This window comes from Oryzias melastigma, linkage group LG23 (genome assembly GCF_002922805.2).
Source record: "Oryzias melastigma strain HK-1 linkage group LG23, ASM292280v2, whole genome shotgun sequence".
Taxonomy (NCBI): Eukaryota; Metazoa; Chordata; class Actinopteri; order Beloniformes; family Adrianichthyidae; genus Oryzias; species Oryzias melastigma.
Window position 1 is genome coordinate 21,430,434 of NC_050534.1, and position 17,542 is coordinate 21,447,975.

A 17,542-nucleotide genomic window follows, 5' to 3' on the forward strand; every position below is an offset into this window, starting at 1 on the left:
TGAAAAAATAATTACTCCTACCCCGTTTATGTGAAGCACATTGAGATTTTTAACAGGAAAGATGCTCTACCAATAAAGTTGAAGGTTAAATTTGAATTTTATTTATTAATTAGTTTTTTTCAAAACCTCTTAAATGTTCAAATAAATGTTTAAAAAATAAAATATATTTTATTTAATTTTAAAAGTTCAATTTAACTTAAACGGCTGCAATTATGTTAACTTTGCCATTTTGGTTATTTAAAATTGCAGTCCCACCATTTTACCACTAGATGTCAGCAGATCCTCATGGTGCTTTTCCTGAGTCAGATTTAGGTAAATATTTACCTTTTTTATTTCATGTTTGCATATAAATGACAAATCAGTTTTGTTGTTTTCCTAAATCATGTAAAAACTCTGGAAATGCGACACAATGTTCTGAGTCTTCCTCTGCTCCTGCAGGAGGCCGGCGGAGGCCGCAGCCATGAAGGGAGGCTTTGTGAGGAGGAGCAGAGACTGACAGCATCACGTGCACGCGCACACGCACTGAGAAGATGAGAGCGGGAGTTGTTCCAGCAGCTTCTCAAAGGAGAGTCTGTGTGCTGCAGCTCAGAAACAGAGAGGAGACTCATCGGCTGCAATCAGAAAGTTCCAAAATCCTCATTGAGAAGATTTTATCAAACAGGCTAAATGTTCTGAAGAAATATTCACTGTTGTGGATGAGTGGGTTTTAAGATATGCTTTTGGAGAAAACAACAGATCTTTTTAATGAAGATTTTTTGTTTTTTTAGGAGAAATGTTTATGTTAGTCTTTTGATTGTTGTTATTGTTATGTCTTTTTATTGTTTCAAACTTTATTCTTAATACTTTAAGCACCATAAGTCGATAAAAGATGCTCTACAAATTATGTGGTTGACTAAAAATGACAAAAAACCTACTTATTAATATCTTCTTTAGTGAAAAAATGATGAAATAATGTAAATGATGAAAGTGTCTTTGTTTCTCGGTGATGTTTGCATCTTTTTGGCTGTTGTTCACTCCTCCGGTTCTCCTCATCAGGAGCCGTGGGCTGACAGCTCACAGTGACGCTTTTGTTCTGCTGAAAAAACAGACGCATTTCCAGCATGGAGACAACATGACTCACTGCTTTAGGTTGACCTGACCTCTGTCTCCCCACTCGGATTCAACCCGGAAGTTGACAGCAAGAAGAAAACATTTATTTTTCCCTGAATAGGGGGGAATAATAATGTAAAAAGCTACAAAAATGTTAATAATTGACGAAATTTAGAAAAAATATATTATTTTTATTCCTTTTTATTGGCAACTGTTGAGTTATTTATTTTATTTTTATAATTTTTTTCCTCTTCTGAAAACTTTTCCTCACATTTTTCCTCTTCATTCAGTCAAAGAACAGATTAAACCAGCAGAGAAATCCTCACAAAAGGATGGGGCAATCATTTTTGGGACGCCCCTTTTGGGCGTTGGTCACGTGGTTTTCTTGAAGAGGCAAGCCGCAGACGGAACTGGACGAAAACAGTCGAGCGAAGCCGAAGCGACAGCAGCGGCCGCCGCACCGACCGACCGACCGGACCGTAGAGGAGATCAGAGCCGCGCTCGTTGAGGCTTTTCCCGCACAAACGGAGGATGACGGCGCTCAGCAGCGGGGAGTTGTGCGTCAAATACGCGCTCTTCATCTTCAACTTCATCTTCTGGGTGAGTCTGCGCATGCGCCGAGCTCCGTCTTCAGACCGTTATTCTCAGGTACATTCGATCCTGTATAAATCTGGATTCAACTTTATAAAAGCAAAAGTTTCTCATTCTGTCTGTTAAGCGTTTTATGAAAAGTACATTTTTTTCGTCTTTCAGTCTGATCAGAGTAAAAATACTGCTTAAAAATCTGAACAAAAGCTTTTAAATGAACTTTAAATAAGTTTTTTGTTTATCATTTTAAAGCTGGGATGTTTTTATTTCACTATAAAAGCTCAGATAATCCATATTGAACTTTTTCACAATAAAAACTCAAATAATTCAATTTAAACTGTGTTTTTTCAAATTACTTTTTACATAAATGTTCGTTTTTCTGCAAAATAAACAGTTTTATTATTCTGCTGTACAAATACAAAACACAACACATGAAAAACAGAAAAATAAACATGATTTTCAGGTCTATCTCTGAAGGAAACAGTAACATTTCTGAACAGGCCAGCATTTGGCCACACCCACCATGGGGTGTAGGCAGATTCTCGGGGGGTGTGAGGTGTCATAACCCCTAAATGCATTGATACCATGCAATAATAATGGATTGGATTTTTTAAATGATTAAAGTGCTGGGGGGGGCACCGACTGATCTTCTCTGCCGCTTATCATATCAGTTCATCAAACCATCCTCTCCTTTTATCTACTTGATATGTCTTATCAAGTGGACTGAGGGGCCCCGCCCCCCTCTCGTGTTTCAAACAGGAAGTACCTGCTGGTTCCAAGAAGCCAAAATCTGACTTCTATAGAGAAATGAACAGCTGCTACTCACTCATATTATTGGTCAGAATAACCATGATTCTCATTTTTTAAGATTATTTTCTAATGTTTAAGTTATAAAGGGACCAATCAGACACCTCGATAAAAGTAGGCGGTCTCATGTCGAACGTTCAAAGCATTTTATTGACAGATTCTCCGGAGTCTGCTTTCTGTGGAGGGGGTGTGGCCTTCCAACATGCTCACTCCTGATTGGAGAGAGTAGTTCCCATAGAAATGTGGGGCAGAATCCGAATAATTCCCCTCCCCCTCCAGCTGTCGGGCATTTGAAGTGTCAAGGTTGTACAAAACCGTCTAACTCTCGTCGTGGACGATGTTATCTTATCTTATTTCTAACTTGTATAATTTTGACCAAATATATTTTTATGGACGGTAAAATATTAAAAGTTATTTAAGATTTAAGTTGATTTATTCAGGAATAATATTCCTGCCTTTTTATTATTCATAATTATGTTAAAAAGTTAAAGTTTTAAAGTTTTACAAACTGTCATTCTGATACCTTTATGGGCTATTTTAGCATTTACTAAGATTTTTTTTAGGCTATTTTGGAGTTTAGCTACATGCTAGCTGTTTTGGCTAACCTAAATTTTTCTTGTTTGTTTTTTAGGCTAATTTAGCATTTAGCTAATATTTTAGCTGGCTATCAGCTTCAGTGTTTTTATCTATTAGCTTCAGCATCTTCAGTGGCCAAATTCAGCTTACGGGATTCCTACTAGCATTATCGCAAGTAATGCTATATATCTAGTTCCTAATTATGTTAAAAAGTTACAGTTTTAAAAATGTAGTTTTAGAGTGTTCAATAAATGTTTATCCTGTTCGTCCCGCGACCTCAGGTGTGTTTTGGATTTTGACCTCTTGTGGGATTGAGTTTGGTACCCCTGATCTAGAGGGAGTGACGTCTGAATTTGAAGACACTTTTTTTCCATCACTCACCGTTCGAAGGGATTAATTTAGGGGTAGGGAGAAATGAAGACTTCTGATTGGGTCATAGACTCAAACCGACATTGACCAATCACGGCTTACTGAGGACGTCTGGTTCCAACATGGCGACTTACATATCACGGATAAATGGCGACTGAATTGGCTTCATTTGGTTGGAACCAGAAGTTTTTTCTTTGGGTGATGTCACATTTGCTCTGTCCAGTTCCAGCTCAGTGGCCTTGTGGTAGAGTGTCCGTCCTGAGATTGGAAGGTCGTGGGTTCAAATCCCGGCCTCAGCAGGGAGGCACTGGGTCCCATTAAAAATGGGACCCAGTGCCTCCCTGCTTGGCACTCAGCACTAAGGAGTTGGACTGGGGGGTTAAACCACCAAATGGTTCCCGAGCACGGCTGTGTCTGCAGCTCACCGCTCCCCCAGGGGATGGGTCAAATGCGGAGAACAAATTTCACACACCTAGGTGCGTGACAAATAGTGGGACTTTAACTTTAACAGTCATCTTTATACAGTCAATGTCTCTTCCGGGCTCGTTTGTGCCTCATTGAGGCTCCATTTAATTTTTCCTATTAGTCCATCGTTATGTTGTTTTTGTTTTATTAAAATGATTTGTGTTTTTTAGCTCGCTATCACATTCAGGGGGCTTCACCTCCTCTTGTCCCTGTATCCTGCCGTGACTCTGAGCGGACATCATGCAGATTAGATTATGGAGCAACAACACACACCGTTCCATGTGACTGAGGGAGGAAGCTGCTGCTATAACCTGCACAGCTTCAGCTTCAGCTTCAGACTTCAGACTTCTGCAGAATGCCGCTGCAGCAACAGGAAAGACGCCATGAGGAGGTTTTCTGAGCATGAGCCGTGGTTGGATGATTGGCTCTTTGACTGGTTTGTGGTTAGAAACAGGCACTGAAACGGTTGCAGCAGCTGTTTACACTTTAGAAACGTCTGTTTTCTCATTTATTTCATTATAAAAAAGATTGACGTTTTATGGGTTTCTGTCGTCTTTGTGCAGATCAGCAGCTAAAAATGCAAAAACCATGTGACGCTTTAGAGAGGAAAGTCATGAAGATGAATCTGCCCTCAAACTCGATTATGGTCTACAGATTAGATCAGAGATCTCCGACCCTTCATGTCTCATTAACTCCTTTAATCTTATTTGTCATTCAATGCACCCCCCCCCCCCCNCCCACACACACACACATTCTGATGTGTTGACAGATCTTTAATTTTTCAGTTTTTAGCTGAAATCTAAAAACTGATGTGGTTTCTTTAACATGTTAGACCTCTGAAAGGAAGTCCAGTCAGAAGATTTCCCAGAGTTCAGTTTGTTTGTGAATTCCTTCCACAAATGAGGCAAAAGGGGGCGTGGCCACCCCTTCAGGATGACTGTGTGGTAAACAAAGAAAACGTTTTGTTGCTGATCTTATCGGCTGTTAGATGAGACTTCCTCACTGATTTCATAGATGTTTATTTGAATGTTTTTATAAGAAGTTTGTTTTCTTGATATATTTATTTTTAAGGTGAAGAAGTAAAAGTTGGAATAAAGGAGAACACCTTCATGACGTGAACTGTGAAGTGAATCCGTGTTTGAGGTCTCTGAGCTTGTTGACTTTACTGGGGTGTTTGTTGGACAGCCAGAGGCTCCTGTAGGGGGCGCTGTACGCTCCTGCTGAGGGCAGTTGTTTTCCCACAGACAGAAGGAGGCGCAGAGGGAGCCGAGGAGCTCTGGGAGCAGCAAAACCTTCTTATGTTCAAACCACAAAGCTCATTCTGGTGCTGGAATAACAAAAACATTTTTACTGGGATGTGTTGTGTTTTTAGACAGTATTTTCCCAGAATTCATTTCACTCTTTTAGTGGTGAGAATTCCCTCATAAAAATTTTATAGAGAAATCCTGAAAGTTAATGATTCATTCCTGTGAGGCAGAAGAATAGAACTAAAACTCACATGTGACGTCAATGATTAACATTGAGCTGATGGTGGTGTAGTGCAGGGGTCTCCCAAACTACGGCCCGCGGGCCGGATCCGGCCCTCCTCCCCAAACGGTTCTAGTTAAATTAGTCATTTTTAGGCTTATTTGACATTTAGCTAATATTTTTTAGCTACATACTAGCTGCTTTGGCTAATTCCGGTTTTTACAGTTTTTTTTAGGCTAATTTGGAGTTTAGCTAATGTTTTAGCTTTATGCTAGCTGTTTTGGCTGAATTGACTTTTTTCCAGTTTTTAGGCTAATTTGACACTTAGCTAATATTTTAGCTACATGCTAGCTGTTTTTCCTAATTTATGCTTTTTTCTGTTTTTAGGCTATTTTAAAGTCTAGCTATTATTTCAGCTTTATGTTAACTGTTTTGGCTAAATCAGACAATTTTCAAGTTTTTAGGCTACACATTTAGCTAATATTTCAACTAAATGCTAGCAGTTTTGGCTAATTTAGGCTTTTTTCAGTTTTTAGTTTAAATTGGAGTTTAGCTAATGTTTTAGCTCTATGCTAGCTGTTTTGGCTGAATTGACTTTTTTCCAGTTTTTAGGCTAATTTGACACTTAGCTAATATTTTAGCTACATGCTAGCTGTTTTTCCTAATTTATGCTTTTTTCTGTTTTTAAGCTATTTTAAAGTCTAGCTATTATTTCAGCTTTATGTTAACTGTTTTGGCTAAATCAGACAATTTTAAAGTTTTTAGGCTATGCATTTAGCTAATATTTCAACTAAATGCTAGCTGTTTTGGCTAATTTAGGCTTTTTTCCGTTTTTAGGTTAAATTGGAGTTTAGCTAATGTTTTAGCTTTATGCTAGCTGCTTTGGCTAAATTGAAATTTTTCCAGTTTTTAAACTAACTTGACACTTAGCTAATATTTCAGCTACATGCTAGCTGTTTTTGCTAATTTAGGCTTTTTTCGGTTATTTAGGTTATGTTGAAGTCTAGCTAATATTTCAGCTTTATGTTAACTGTTTTGGCTAAATCAGACAATTTTCAAGTTTTTAGGCTACGCATTTATCTAATATTTCAACTACATGCTAGCTGTTTTGGCTAATTTAGGCTTTTTTCGGTTTTTAGGTTAAATTGGAGTTTAGCTAATGTTTTAGCTTTACGCTAGCTGTTTTGGCTAAATTAGACATTTTTTGAGTTTTTAGGCTAATTTGGCATTTAGCCAATATTTCAGCTACTTGCTAGCTGCTTTGGCTAATTTAGAATTTTTTGATTTTTTCCGGCTGATTTGGCACTTCACTAACATTTTAGCTAGCTATCAACCTCAGCGTTTTTTCAACTATCAGCTTCAGTGTTTTTAGCTATCAATTTAAGCATCTTCAGCTATTAATCTGGTAATGCTATATATCTAGTTTTAAAATTGTTTTACTATTATTTTTTCTATGAAGATTACAGAAATGAATTATTTAAAATTTGGCTTTGTGTGGCTTTCTGGAAAACCATAAATCTTTATGTGTAAGCTGTGATTGTTACACTTTTTATGTTAGCCTACTAACTGACCCCGGCCCACATCAGAGAAGAAAACAGTTAAGTGGCCCCAACAAGAAAAAGTTTATGAACCCCTGGTGTAGTGGTCTGTTTTACAATCAACCGCAAAATAATCTGATTGAGAGGAATCCTCACAGGATAGGAATCACATTTTAGTAGAGAGAAATCCGGCTGACGTTTGTGGTAAATTGGGTGTTAGCGAGTAGCATGCTAGTTTGGTTCATCGCCAGTTTATAAAATTATATTTGTTAGTGTTTACATGTTTTATATCAAGGCTGATGTTATTTGCATAAAAAATATGTTAAAGTAACGCTGTCTTCATAAGTGGAACAAATAAACAAATCAAATCAAGTAGTTAAAGGACATTACATATGACTCCAAGAGGCTCCTGACTACAGTACCCATAATGCACCAACTCTGTTCCCTTAAAGCTCATTGTGATCATGACACAGAATCTTTAATGAAAACCCTGCAGCAGGATAAATAAAGGAACCATCTGAAAGCTGAGCACCTTAACCGCCTCCACCTGGTGGAGCTTCACCACCGCACCTCCCCCCACCTGTTTCAGCTCCTCCCCCTTCTGAGAGCTCAGGTGAGCCACACCTTAGTGTGGTTCACAAACACACAAAGCAGCTCCGGCTCTCTCCTTGATTCTTTTCTTTCCTCTGCGCTGAAGAGACACTTTGGTTGTCCTGAAAAGCTTCACCTGAGAACCATGGCTGAAGGAAATGTCATCAAATACCTGGTTTTTGCCTTCAACTTCCTCTTTTGGGTACGTGTTTTACTCTGTTCTCTCAGTGGAGTCCGGACAAACTGACTTCAACTGTGGCTGAGAAGTTTGTAGGAAAGTTCTGGAGAGAAAACCAGATTTTTAGTTGAGTTTAAGTGTAAAATGTCCTCAGAAAAAGCCTGATTTTAGTGTTTCATTTAGTAGTTTTGTGTGTTCTCGTTTGCTGTGATTGGAGACTCACCTGTGCTCGTTTAGTTTACTCTAAGGACAAAACAATTTGGGCTTCAGTTGCTTTTTCAAATGATTTGGTTTTAGTTCATATGAATTTTTTGTTTGATATGACACAGTGCATGACCAGGGGATTTAAGAGGGGAAAAAAATCTGAGCTCTTTCAAATTTTGCAATAAGTGATTGTAAAATAGTTTCCAAGCTTCTCTGTAACCTGTTTTTCCGTAGTAAAGGCTGTTGCCTGGAAACGCATGCAAATCAGGCAAAGCTCTGTCTTTCATAAACGCCATGATGTCATCGGCGTAGTGTGATGTCGGGGGTTTAGAACGGGGTTCCTTCCTCTTTTCCCTCCTCTTCCTCACCATGCCGGACTCAGACCGTCGTCCTCAAGCTTTTTGAAAACTTCCAACCTGTTGTCATAGTTACATCAACAGTTTGGTTGAGTTAAAGGCTTTATTCGTACGTCACTTTTCTTATAAATCTTCATCAGCACAAAAAGGGGAAAAAATTTCAGTGGAGATGAAGTCAAACTGAGAGGATCAAGAAAATGAACCAGGAACTGCAGATTAATAGAAGTACTAATTTAGTGATTTAATCTAAAATAACATTTCTCTTCTATCAGTTCTGAACAGGTTTGATGAAAACAGGTTGTTGTTGTTTGGATCCCAGCGGTCGGTCAGACGTGTCATTAAGTCTTCTCAGTGAAGACAGGAGATCAATGTGAGGTTTTCCTGCTGATCTTGTGTTTCTCGATGTTCATGTTTCCCTCACAAACATCTGAGGCGTCTCCAGTGAACCGTCAGATGTTTGAATTCTGTCAGATCTAAACTCAGATATGATCAGATCTAAACTGGGATAAAGAATCAGTGGCAGGTTTTAGAGTTTAACTCGTTCAGAGAAAGATTTCCCCGTAATGAATCGAGGTCAACATCCTGACTTTGTTCAATCGGGTTTCTCAATGGGTTCTGGTTGAATATCTGTGGTGATGGACTCATGTGACCACATGCGTCTTTTGATTGTTGTTCTCTTGATTTTTAGAGCTTAGCAAAGACAGCTGCCCTTTTAGATCACTGTCTTCATAATCCTTCTTTCTGCCACAAACTCAAAAACTTACCAAAGTTTGCAAACACCTAATATCTTCTTAAAAATGAATTTTAGACATGGTAATTGACTTTTGTTTGTTTGTTTTTTGTTTAGACTTTCACTCAATTTTGGAAAATATAAGTTTTGTTGAAAAGATTTTTGCTACATTTTTTGCACATACGCTGAAACTGCAGCCGAAGTTTTGTGGACCTTTGACATCAGGAAGAGCCCGGCATCTTAACTAAAAGCACACCTTTAGTACCGTCTACAAACTCCTCCTACAGGAGACAAAAACATCTTTTTTAAAATATGAAGATCAAACAGTTGCTGGTCCCAACGATTCCTGAACGCAGCAGCTCTTCAGGGGTCTGAAGTCTCGGTGGAGGTGTGGTTCTGTCCAGAATGTGGAGAATTTTCCAGCCTGCAGGGATGCTGCAGTAACGGGCGGTTCACATGGCGAGCTGGACAGAGCGCCGCTTCATCTGTTCTGGAGAACAGAGACCAATCAGGTTCCTGCTTAACGTCCAGTTTCCACATCAGCTCCTCTTAATACTTTTAATCAGAGCTGCAGGTGAAATGTTCAAGACTTAAAAATCGTTTTTTTAGCTGAAGAATGGCTCTAGTCGCTGAATGTTCTACAGTAATCACCCGTCAGTGTGAGGAAATGAGCACTTCCTGTTGCTGCATTTCTCCAAACGGTGACGGGACAAACCTGTCCAGCAGACGCTTGTACCTCTGGAATCACAGGTTTTCACGCTGTGGATTCTGGATGAGGGATGATGGGAGAGATGACCAGAGAGGAAATCGATACGAACATTAATGTAAAGGAAACGTGACATGAAAACAAAAAGGAGAAAATTGTTTAAGATCAACCACCAACTTTGAGTTTTCTCAATATTTGCAAAAAAGTTTCTTTTTTTTCTAAAATGTTGTTTTTAAATTCTAAAATAAGAGTTATGCTTTTTTAGATTACATTTCTAGTAAATGTACTTTACTGTCAATCAGACATGAACAGAGTTTGGAAAATGACTATTGTTATTTCAGGGTTAAACTTTAAGAGTTTTGATCATAAAAGCAAAAAATACAGTTTATCAATTTAGTTTTACAATAAAAAACTAATTGAAATAAAAAAAATCCAGATGGTGTTCCACAGGGATCATGTTCGGTACCATAATTATTCCATTTAAAGGTTGCACTACTTTATTTTTATTCCCACAAAACATTTTACTACAAAGAGGAACAGAAATAAGTTATATTTTTACTCTTTTACGTAATCATTAAAGCTATTGATAAACTTTTTCCCCTTAAAAATCAAAATAAAAGAACATTTGTCGAGCACCAAAGATGAACTAATTAATAATGGGAAATTAATTCAAATAAAACTTCCAGTTTTAAATTGTAAATGTGATTCAAATTTATTCAGAATATTCTAAATGTTAAACATCTTTTTGTACTTGAAAGTCCAGACGGTGTTTTCAGCATTCTTGATCATTTAATTAAATTTTACAGAATAAAACTTCCTTTTTTTAACTTTCTCATCTGATCTGGATGTAAATTTGAAGTTTCGTGGATCCACTTGCTGACCAACAAACATGTTTGTGACGGTCAGATCCCAGCGTGATGACAAACCCGGACGGTGGTCATTTTCCTGGATGACGCGCTCGTTTACCGAAATCCTGCTGGTGTCTTCACCTCCTCGACTGTCATATTTGACATTTACTCAGTGATCCAGAATCTAAATCTAATCTGCTTTTACTGAACCAAAGGATTAAAAACTGTATCAAAGAGTTCTGATTCTTCCTCTCGGATCAGAACGTTTCAGTAAATTTGAAGGGAAGATGTCCACACATGTGGGCTCTAATGACTGCTCGCGTGCTGACGGGTTTCTGGGAGTGGTGACGACTAATCATTGTTTTTGTAGAAATACTTTCCCATAATTCATAGGAGTTGCCACACACTCATGATTGATTTCCTGCAAAGGAAATGATGCATCAACTTTTTGTTTTTTCTTAGTTGAGCTTATCTGTGGGAGAACTTCTGGACAGGAAAACAGTCGTCTGTTCTTGTGGTTAAAACGAAATCTTTAACATGATCATTCCAGTAGATTGTGAAGGAGAAAAGCGGCTCGAGCCGCTTTTCTCCTTCACAATCTACTGGAATGATCATGTTAACAAACGGGTGTTAAAGGGTTAAGGTGGAACCTGTAATCTTGAAATTGTGGCTCCAGGCCTTAAAAATAAAATCATTACATCTGTGGACAAACATGGCTCCATCAGGTCGTCGTCCTGGACGCGATTCAGTCGACCAGCTGCCGTTCCTACATGAAAGGGAATCAAAGCTTTTGTTCCGACTCCCCGAAGTCCTCTAAAAGACTTTTGGACGCCTCACTGTGGAGTCTGTCATGGCGGGTTAGGGTTAGGTCACATGTTTGTCCTGTTTGTTCGGCTCCAGCTGGACGGACGTCATCGAATAACTTTTATTTTTTTATTTTTCAGCAGAATTTATTTATTTAATTTCATTTGTGTTCAATAGAAAAGCCGGCGTTCTTCCCGGCAGGTTTTCATGTCGATGCTTGACCGGATGATGTCATACTGGTGGGCGTAGATCACGAAGGTTTACCTGTCTGTGTCTCACCTGTCGCTGAATCTTTTCACTCATGCTGCCAAAAATGAGTTCTTTATTTGTGGTTTTCACGAGTAAAACTAAATGTTTAAAATGCTCTAAAACAGTAAATAACCCAAAAAAACTATAAAAAACAGAGGTTAGCTAAAACAGCTAGCAAGTAGCTAAAACGGCTAAACTAGAAAAAAAAAAACTTAAAGTCTAAATTTGCAAAAAACGGCTTGTGTGTAAATATTGGCCTAATTCCAAAACAGCCTAAAAAAATCTTTAAAAAAAACTAAATTAGCCAAGTGGCTAGTATGTAGCTGAAATATTGGCTAAACTCAAACAGTCTAAAAACGTAAAAAAAAAACAACGAAATTATCCACAACTAGCTAAAATATTAGCTAAACTCCAAAATAGCCTAAAAAATCTTAGTAAATGCCAAAAAAGTCCAAAAATCTAGCAGAATGTCAATTTTTGAAACTTTAAAACTGTAACTTTTTAACATAATTCTGAATAATAAAAAGGCAGGAATATTATTCCAGAATAAATCAACTTAAACCTTAAATAACTTTCCATGTTTATATATTTTGTCAAAATTATACAAGTTAGAAATGAGAACAAGATAACATCGAGTCATTAATAATAAAATAAAATGATCCGGAGGGCCGGATAGAATTGTGTTTTTAGCCAAAACAAACAACAAACCTGCCCACAAAATCTGAATCTTAAGGAAGTATAAAGTCTCTTGTTTTAAGAAAAAAATATATTTTTGTTTTGAAAGAAAATAAATTCTACATGAATTCAACAGGAAAATAAACTAATTTGAAAAAAACATTTTTTTCTTAAATACGAATTCTTTCTGTTTTAAGACCATTGGGAGATTATTTAAAGGAATGTTTTCATATTTTAGGATTTTCACTTTTTTTTTTCCTAGGGAGTGTTTTATAGGAGTTTCTGCAGAAATTCTGCTGAGTTCTGGGTGGACTGTCGGCTTGGAGCAACCCCGTCCCCCCTTTCCATCCATTGGAGGAAGCTTGTAGCAAATTTAGCCACTTTTTCTGCTACTGATTCAAATGCAGTTTTACTCAAAATTTTCAACAAAAAAAACAGGCCACAAGAACATGTTAAACAATATTTTCACCAGAGGGTCTTTGTTTGCAGCAGGACGTTTCCCTGGATAACCCCACATCACACAGGAACTTCTCTCTAAAAATACCTGCTGGCTTCATCTCAGCAATTGTGTTTTGATTAAAAAGATAAAAACTAAATAAATGAACTCCGCTTCCTTCCCAACTGAAGAGATCTCCAGTTTTCTCCTCTTTGATAAAGTAAAGAACTGTTTAGGCTCCTCTCTCATTGATTCAGATCGTCCAGTTCCACTTGATGCTGTTCAGCTTCAGGCCTCAGTGGAGCCTCTGACCTCTGACCTCTGCAGCAGCCTGAGGTGTTAGACGAGGACGGAAACGAGCAGGATGGAGTTTAACTATTAAAACTGAGTTTCTGCTGATGATACGAGTCCTGAAGCGGTCAGAACCTCACAGGTGTGTTTTCTCCGCTCAGCTGGCAGGAACCGGCGTGCTGGCCGTGGGCCTCTGGCTGCGCTTCGACTCCAGGACCAAACCTCTGTTTGAAGCAGACGGCTCACCTTCAGTCTTCTTCACAGGTAAAGCCGTCTATGAATGCTGCGAAAGAAACGCATTCCACAAGTAACTCTGACCTTCATGAAATCACAACATTCCTGCAGGTCAACCGGTTTTTGCTCGGAACGCCCGAATGTTTGTTGTTCCAGCCGGAGATTCCTACAGTCATGCAGATTTCTGAAGAACCTGTCCAACAGTTCTGTGGAGTTAAATATTATTTGTAACACATTGTTTGGCCAAAAAGGAAAAAAATAAAATGTCTAAAACTTTTTGATATTCTAAAAACACAAAATTATATTTTCATTTTTTTTTTAAGTCTCAAAATGTTTCAAAACGTTTTTTCAGTTTCAGTGGGAAAAAAGTTTTGAAATTGAAATTTTAAGTTTTGAAAAAAAATGAACAGTTGAAGCTGAAAATAATAAAGGTTATTTTAGAATAGCAAAAAGTTTCAAACATTTTAAATGTTTTTCTTTTTGGCCACACAAATATTATTTTTTTCGGTTTCAAATTATATTGTCACCAATTCAGCTCCATACAGTTTTGGTTTGTTTTAAATCTCCATCTTGATAAATCTTGAACCTTTTAAGACTTTTGAACAAAGATTGAGCTCCTCAGGTTCTTTATCTTGTTGAAATAAGAGCCAGCTTCTGGTTTCCATGGTAACGGGGGAAATGAAGCCGAGGTCACCTGAGAGGAAGCTGGAGCTCATCAGAGAATCTGAGCTGCTTCATGTTTTGTTCTGGTTCACTTCTCCTCAAACGACCGTCTGGTCCGACTTTGTGACCCGACGAGTTTCTCTGCTCCTCCTGAGCGCCGGTTCTGTGTGTTTCCCTGGCTGCTGGGCGCGCCGAGGCCAGCGCCGGCCCGGCGAGGTCGTCCTCACACAGCCGTCATTCTTCACCGCAGCACAGACTCCTCTTTGTTCCAAGAGCTCAGGGAGGAACCATCAGAGGATGGCGGCGGCCTCCTCCCTCCCCCCGTGGGCGGCGAGGAGCAGGACGAGCTCGAAATGACAAACATGTCGTTGACGTGGAGGCGTGGAGGCCGCCGTCGCTTTTGTCCTCGTGATTCAGACACGGCAAGCTGCTGCCGCTGAGTCACTTCACGGTTTCACACGAGTTACCGGGATCCGTCATACAGCTGACAGCCGTTACCGTGGCAACGGAACATTTGACATTTGCTGAAGCGAAAGCATCTCTGTGTCCGCAGGCGTCTACATCCTGATCGCGGCGGGGGCTCTCATGATGGTGGTGGGCTTCCTGGGATGCTGTGGAGCCATCAAAGAGTCCACGTGCATGCTGGGATTGGTGAGCGATCACACCTTCTCAGCTGCTTCGATCCTCAGATGATCCAGAGATCATGGAGAGTCTTCTCCTGATGCTGAGGAGTTCTCCAGACTCCTGTCAGAAACCCAATAACATGTGACCCCAAAACATTTGAGGATCTGATTCCTGGATTGTTAAAGTACTTTTTAATGCAACAACCTGTGAACACTTAACCCCTTCATGCCTGTTGTAGCAAATATGAGACGAACCACTTTGGCTCCAGAATCACCTAAATGTAGCATCGACCTAAAGGCAAAAACATAAAATGTTTTTTTTTGTCATTCAGCGATTCTCCTCGTACAGTTTTAATGACGGCGCTTTCAGCGGTACTTCTGTCTTCATGACCCAATGTGATGACTTACTTTTCCACATTAGTCCGAGGAGGGAAAATATAAGAATAAAGTTCAGAACGATCAGATTTTCCTCCGTTTCTTTTGAACGGTGCTTCTTCTTCTTCTTCTGCGATCCTGTTGGGCACCTACAGCGCCCTCTAGCGGCTGTTGGCAAGACAACAACCACTAATATCTGAGCTAATATTTATTTGTTAAAAATCACAAAGAAGTCGCAGCCTTGGCCAAACTATGAAAAAAGATGCAACTTATACTCTTATGGAAATGTTATAAGGTTTAAAAAAAAAAAAAGCATTTACCAAATCTGCTCTGAATCCACGCAGACGGTCCATGTTCTGTATCTGTTCACGAATGAAGAGCGTCTGCAGATTCTAGAACAAACTCAGGAGTTCTGGCTTCTGCTGGTACATTTTTAAACCATGAATCCTCTGCAGGACACTCACCTCCTCTCCTTTCCAGTTCTTCGTCTTCCTCCTCATCATCTTCACCGTGGAGGTGGCTGCAGGGATCTGGGGGCTCTCCAATAAAGACCGGGTATGATTCCCCCCTCATTCACATCTGTGTATCCGACCGCTTCCCGCTCATCCGGCTGTCTGTGCAGGTGGTGGAGGACCTGACGCAGTTCTACAAGGAGACCTACACCAACTACCAGAGCACCAAGCAGGATGCCCTGAAGGAGGCGCTGCGCGGGATCCACTTCGGGGTGAGCGCTCCACCCGACCGTCTGTTCTCTCCTGGTCGCTGCAGGTCTAACGGCGGCTTCTTCTCTGCAGCTGAACTGCTGCGGCCCCACAGGGACGGTCTTTGATGGCGCCAACGACATCTGCCCCAAGAAGGAGGGGCTGGACATCCTCGTCACCACGGTAACGCAGCATCCACGCGCATCAATGTTTCACAATAAAACAGATGTGATCATCGCAACGCTCTGTGTCTGACAGAGCTGCCCCGTCGCCATCGACGACGCCTTCAACAACAAGCTACACATCATCGGAGGCGTCGGCATCGGGATCGGAATCGTCACGGTGAGTCTGCGGGGAAGCGTCGCAAAACACGAGATGCATCCGGCCGACGGCGTCCGACTCCGTTAACTCCGACTCAGGATTTTAGCCGTTGAGGTTAAAAACCGTTTAAGTTCAAACTCCGATCAAAATGTAGACGGAATATTCCAGGATTCCCTGAAAATGTGACGAACTGAAGATAACAAACCTGTCCAGCAGGTGGCGACAGGTGAGTTGAAGCCTGATCCAAACCAGCTTTCATTCTATCATTGGTTCACCTCTGGTGCTGAGAGACTCTGACTGGATTGGGATTCATTGAATGCTGGTTGATGACCACAGGATGTATAGAACTGGACAGAATAACTCCTCTCCTCCGGCGGTCCAAACGGGAAGTACCTGCGAAGTATCCGAGAAGTCAAAACATCAGAAACGATTAGTCAGAATAACCGTTATCGATCTGATACGTTTTTTTCTTTTAACAACTTATTAATAATCTTCTTTTTTTCCCTGCAGTTCGTTTTTTAAGTTATAAACTGTCCAATCAGATGCCTCAGTAAAAGTAGGTGGAGCCTACTGGCCTCATTCCAACGCTCAAAACGTTTTACAGGTTTCTTGTAGCCTGTCTTCAAGTGATAGGGGTGTGGCCTTCCATCAGCTCACTCCTGATTGGTGAATGGTTGCCATAATAACGTTGACTCGCACCACCGGCTCAAACACTGCAACTAAACAATGTTGCACTTGAACGCTCCAGTTCCCTGATACTGTAACTTTATCGACTAACGTTTGCGTAAAGAAGAAAAATCTGGTTTTGTCCCTTCTCGTTTGCCGTCCTCGGAGAAATGTTTTTGAATGAGGAGGTCGTTCAATCAGGTAATTATTTAAAGGATTAGTTGATCCAAAGATGATGGACGTTTTATGTTTAAGTCAGACTCCGCCCACTAATGTGTCATCCAATCAGTAAAGCTGGCTTCAGTGGAGCTGCTACAAATATATAAGTTGACATAGAGACACAAACTGCACAGGATGTTTTATTTTTAAGCACAAGGACACACGTTCTAAATTATGGATGTCGCCATCTGGTGGTAACTTGTGGGATCACAAAGGTTTTTATTTTTCTTCTAATGTATATTAGTTGAAGAGATTTCACATATTTAATAAGTTTTTTTTTAATTAAAAATGTAAATGATTTAAATATGCACACTTCTGTGCATCTTAATTGTTTGTTTCCTCATGAGAAACATTGAAAAACTGGTTCAGGAAGTTTAGAAAATACAGTTTACACTTCACGTAATGTTTTTAATGTTCCCGCCCCAAACGTTTGATGTAACACTAACTCTTGTCAGGACCAGCTTCATCCTAGGTTTAGTTTGTTTTGAACGTCTGTCATGTTGTCTCGTCTGCAGATCTTCGGGATGATCTTCAGCATGATTCTCTGCTGCGGCATCAGGAAGTCCCGGAACATCATGTAAACCAGACAAACCTCCATCTCTAACCGGTGTAACGTTGGTCAGTCAACCGCTCGGACCCTCGGGCCTGTGGGGGCGCGGTGCTCCTGCAGCCCCGCCCCTTTGTTACATTCCAGGATCTTTGGGGGGTTTTAACTTCTACCGACATTCCAGTAAAATCCTGCTTTTCCGTAATGAAGCCAAACCGAGCCGCTT

The 17,542-nt window shown here is 40.0% G+C and overlaps 1 protein-coding gene across 1 annotated transcript; it reads left to right on the forward strand.

Moving 5' to 3' along the window:
• The first annotated feature begins 1,499 nt into the window (after positions 1-1,499).
• LOC112158238 (CD9 antigen) lies at positions 1,500-17,542 on the forward strand. Its single transcript, XM_024291493.2, has 8 exons — positions 1,500-1,689; positions 13,129-13,231; positions 14,418-14,515; positions 15,343-15,417; positions 15,485-15,586; positions 15,657-15,746; positions 15,822-15,905; positions 17,285-17,542. The coding sequence occupies exons 1-8, from the start codon at positions 1,621-1,623 to the stop codon at positions 17,348-17,350; spliced, it is 687 nt and encodes a 228-aa protein (XP_024147261.1). The 5' UTR covers positions 1,500-1,620; the 3' UTR covers positions 17,351-17,542.

Coding starts and splice junctions, on each gene's coding strand:
- LOC112158238 (XM_024291493.2), top strand. CDS start 1,621: ATGACGGCGCTCAGCAGCGGGGAGTTGTGCGTCAAATACGCGCTCTTC. Junction 1,690..13,128: donor TCTTCAACTTCATCTTCTGG/GTGAGTCTGCGC, acceptor TTCTCCGCTCAG/CTGGCAGGAACCGGCGTGCT. Junction 14,516..15,342: donor CCACGTGCATGCTGGGATTG/GTGAGCGATCAC, acceptor TCTCCTTTCCAG/TTCTTCGTCTTCCTCCTCAT.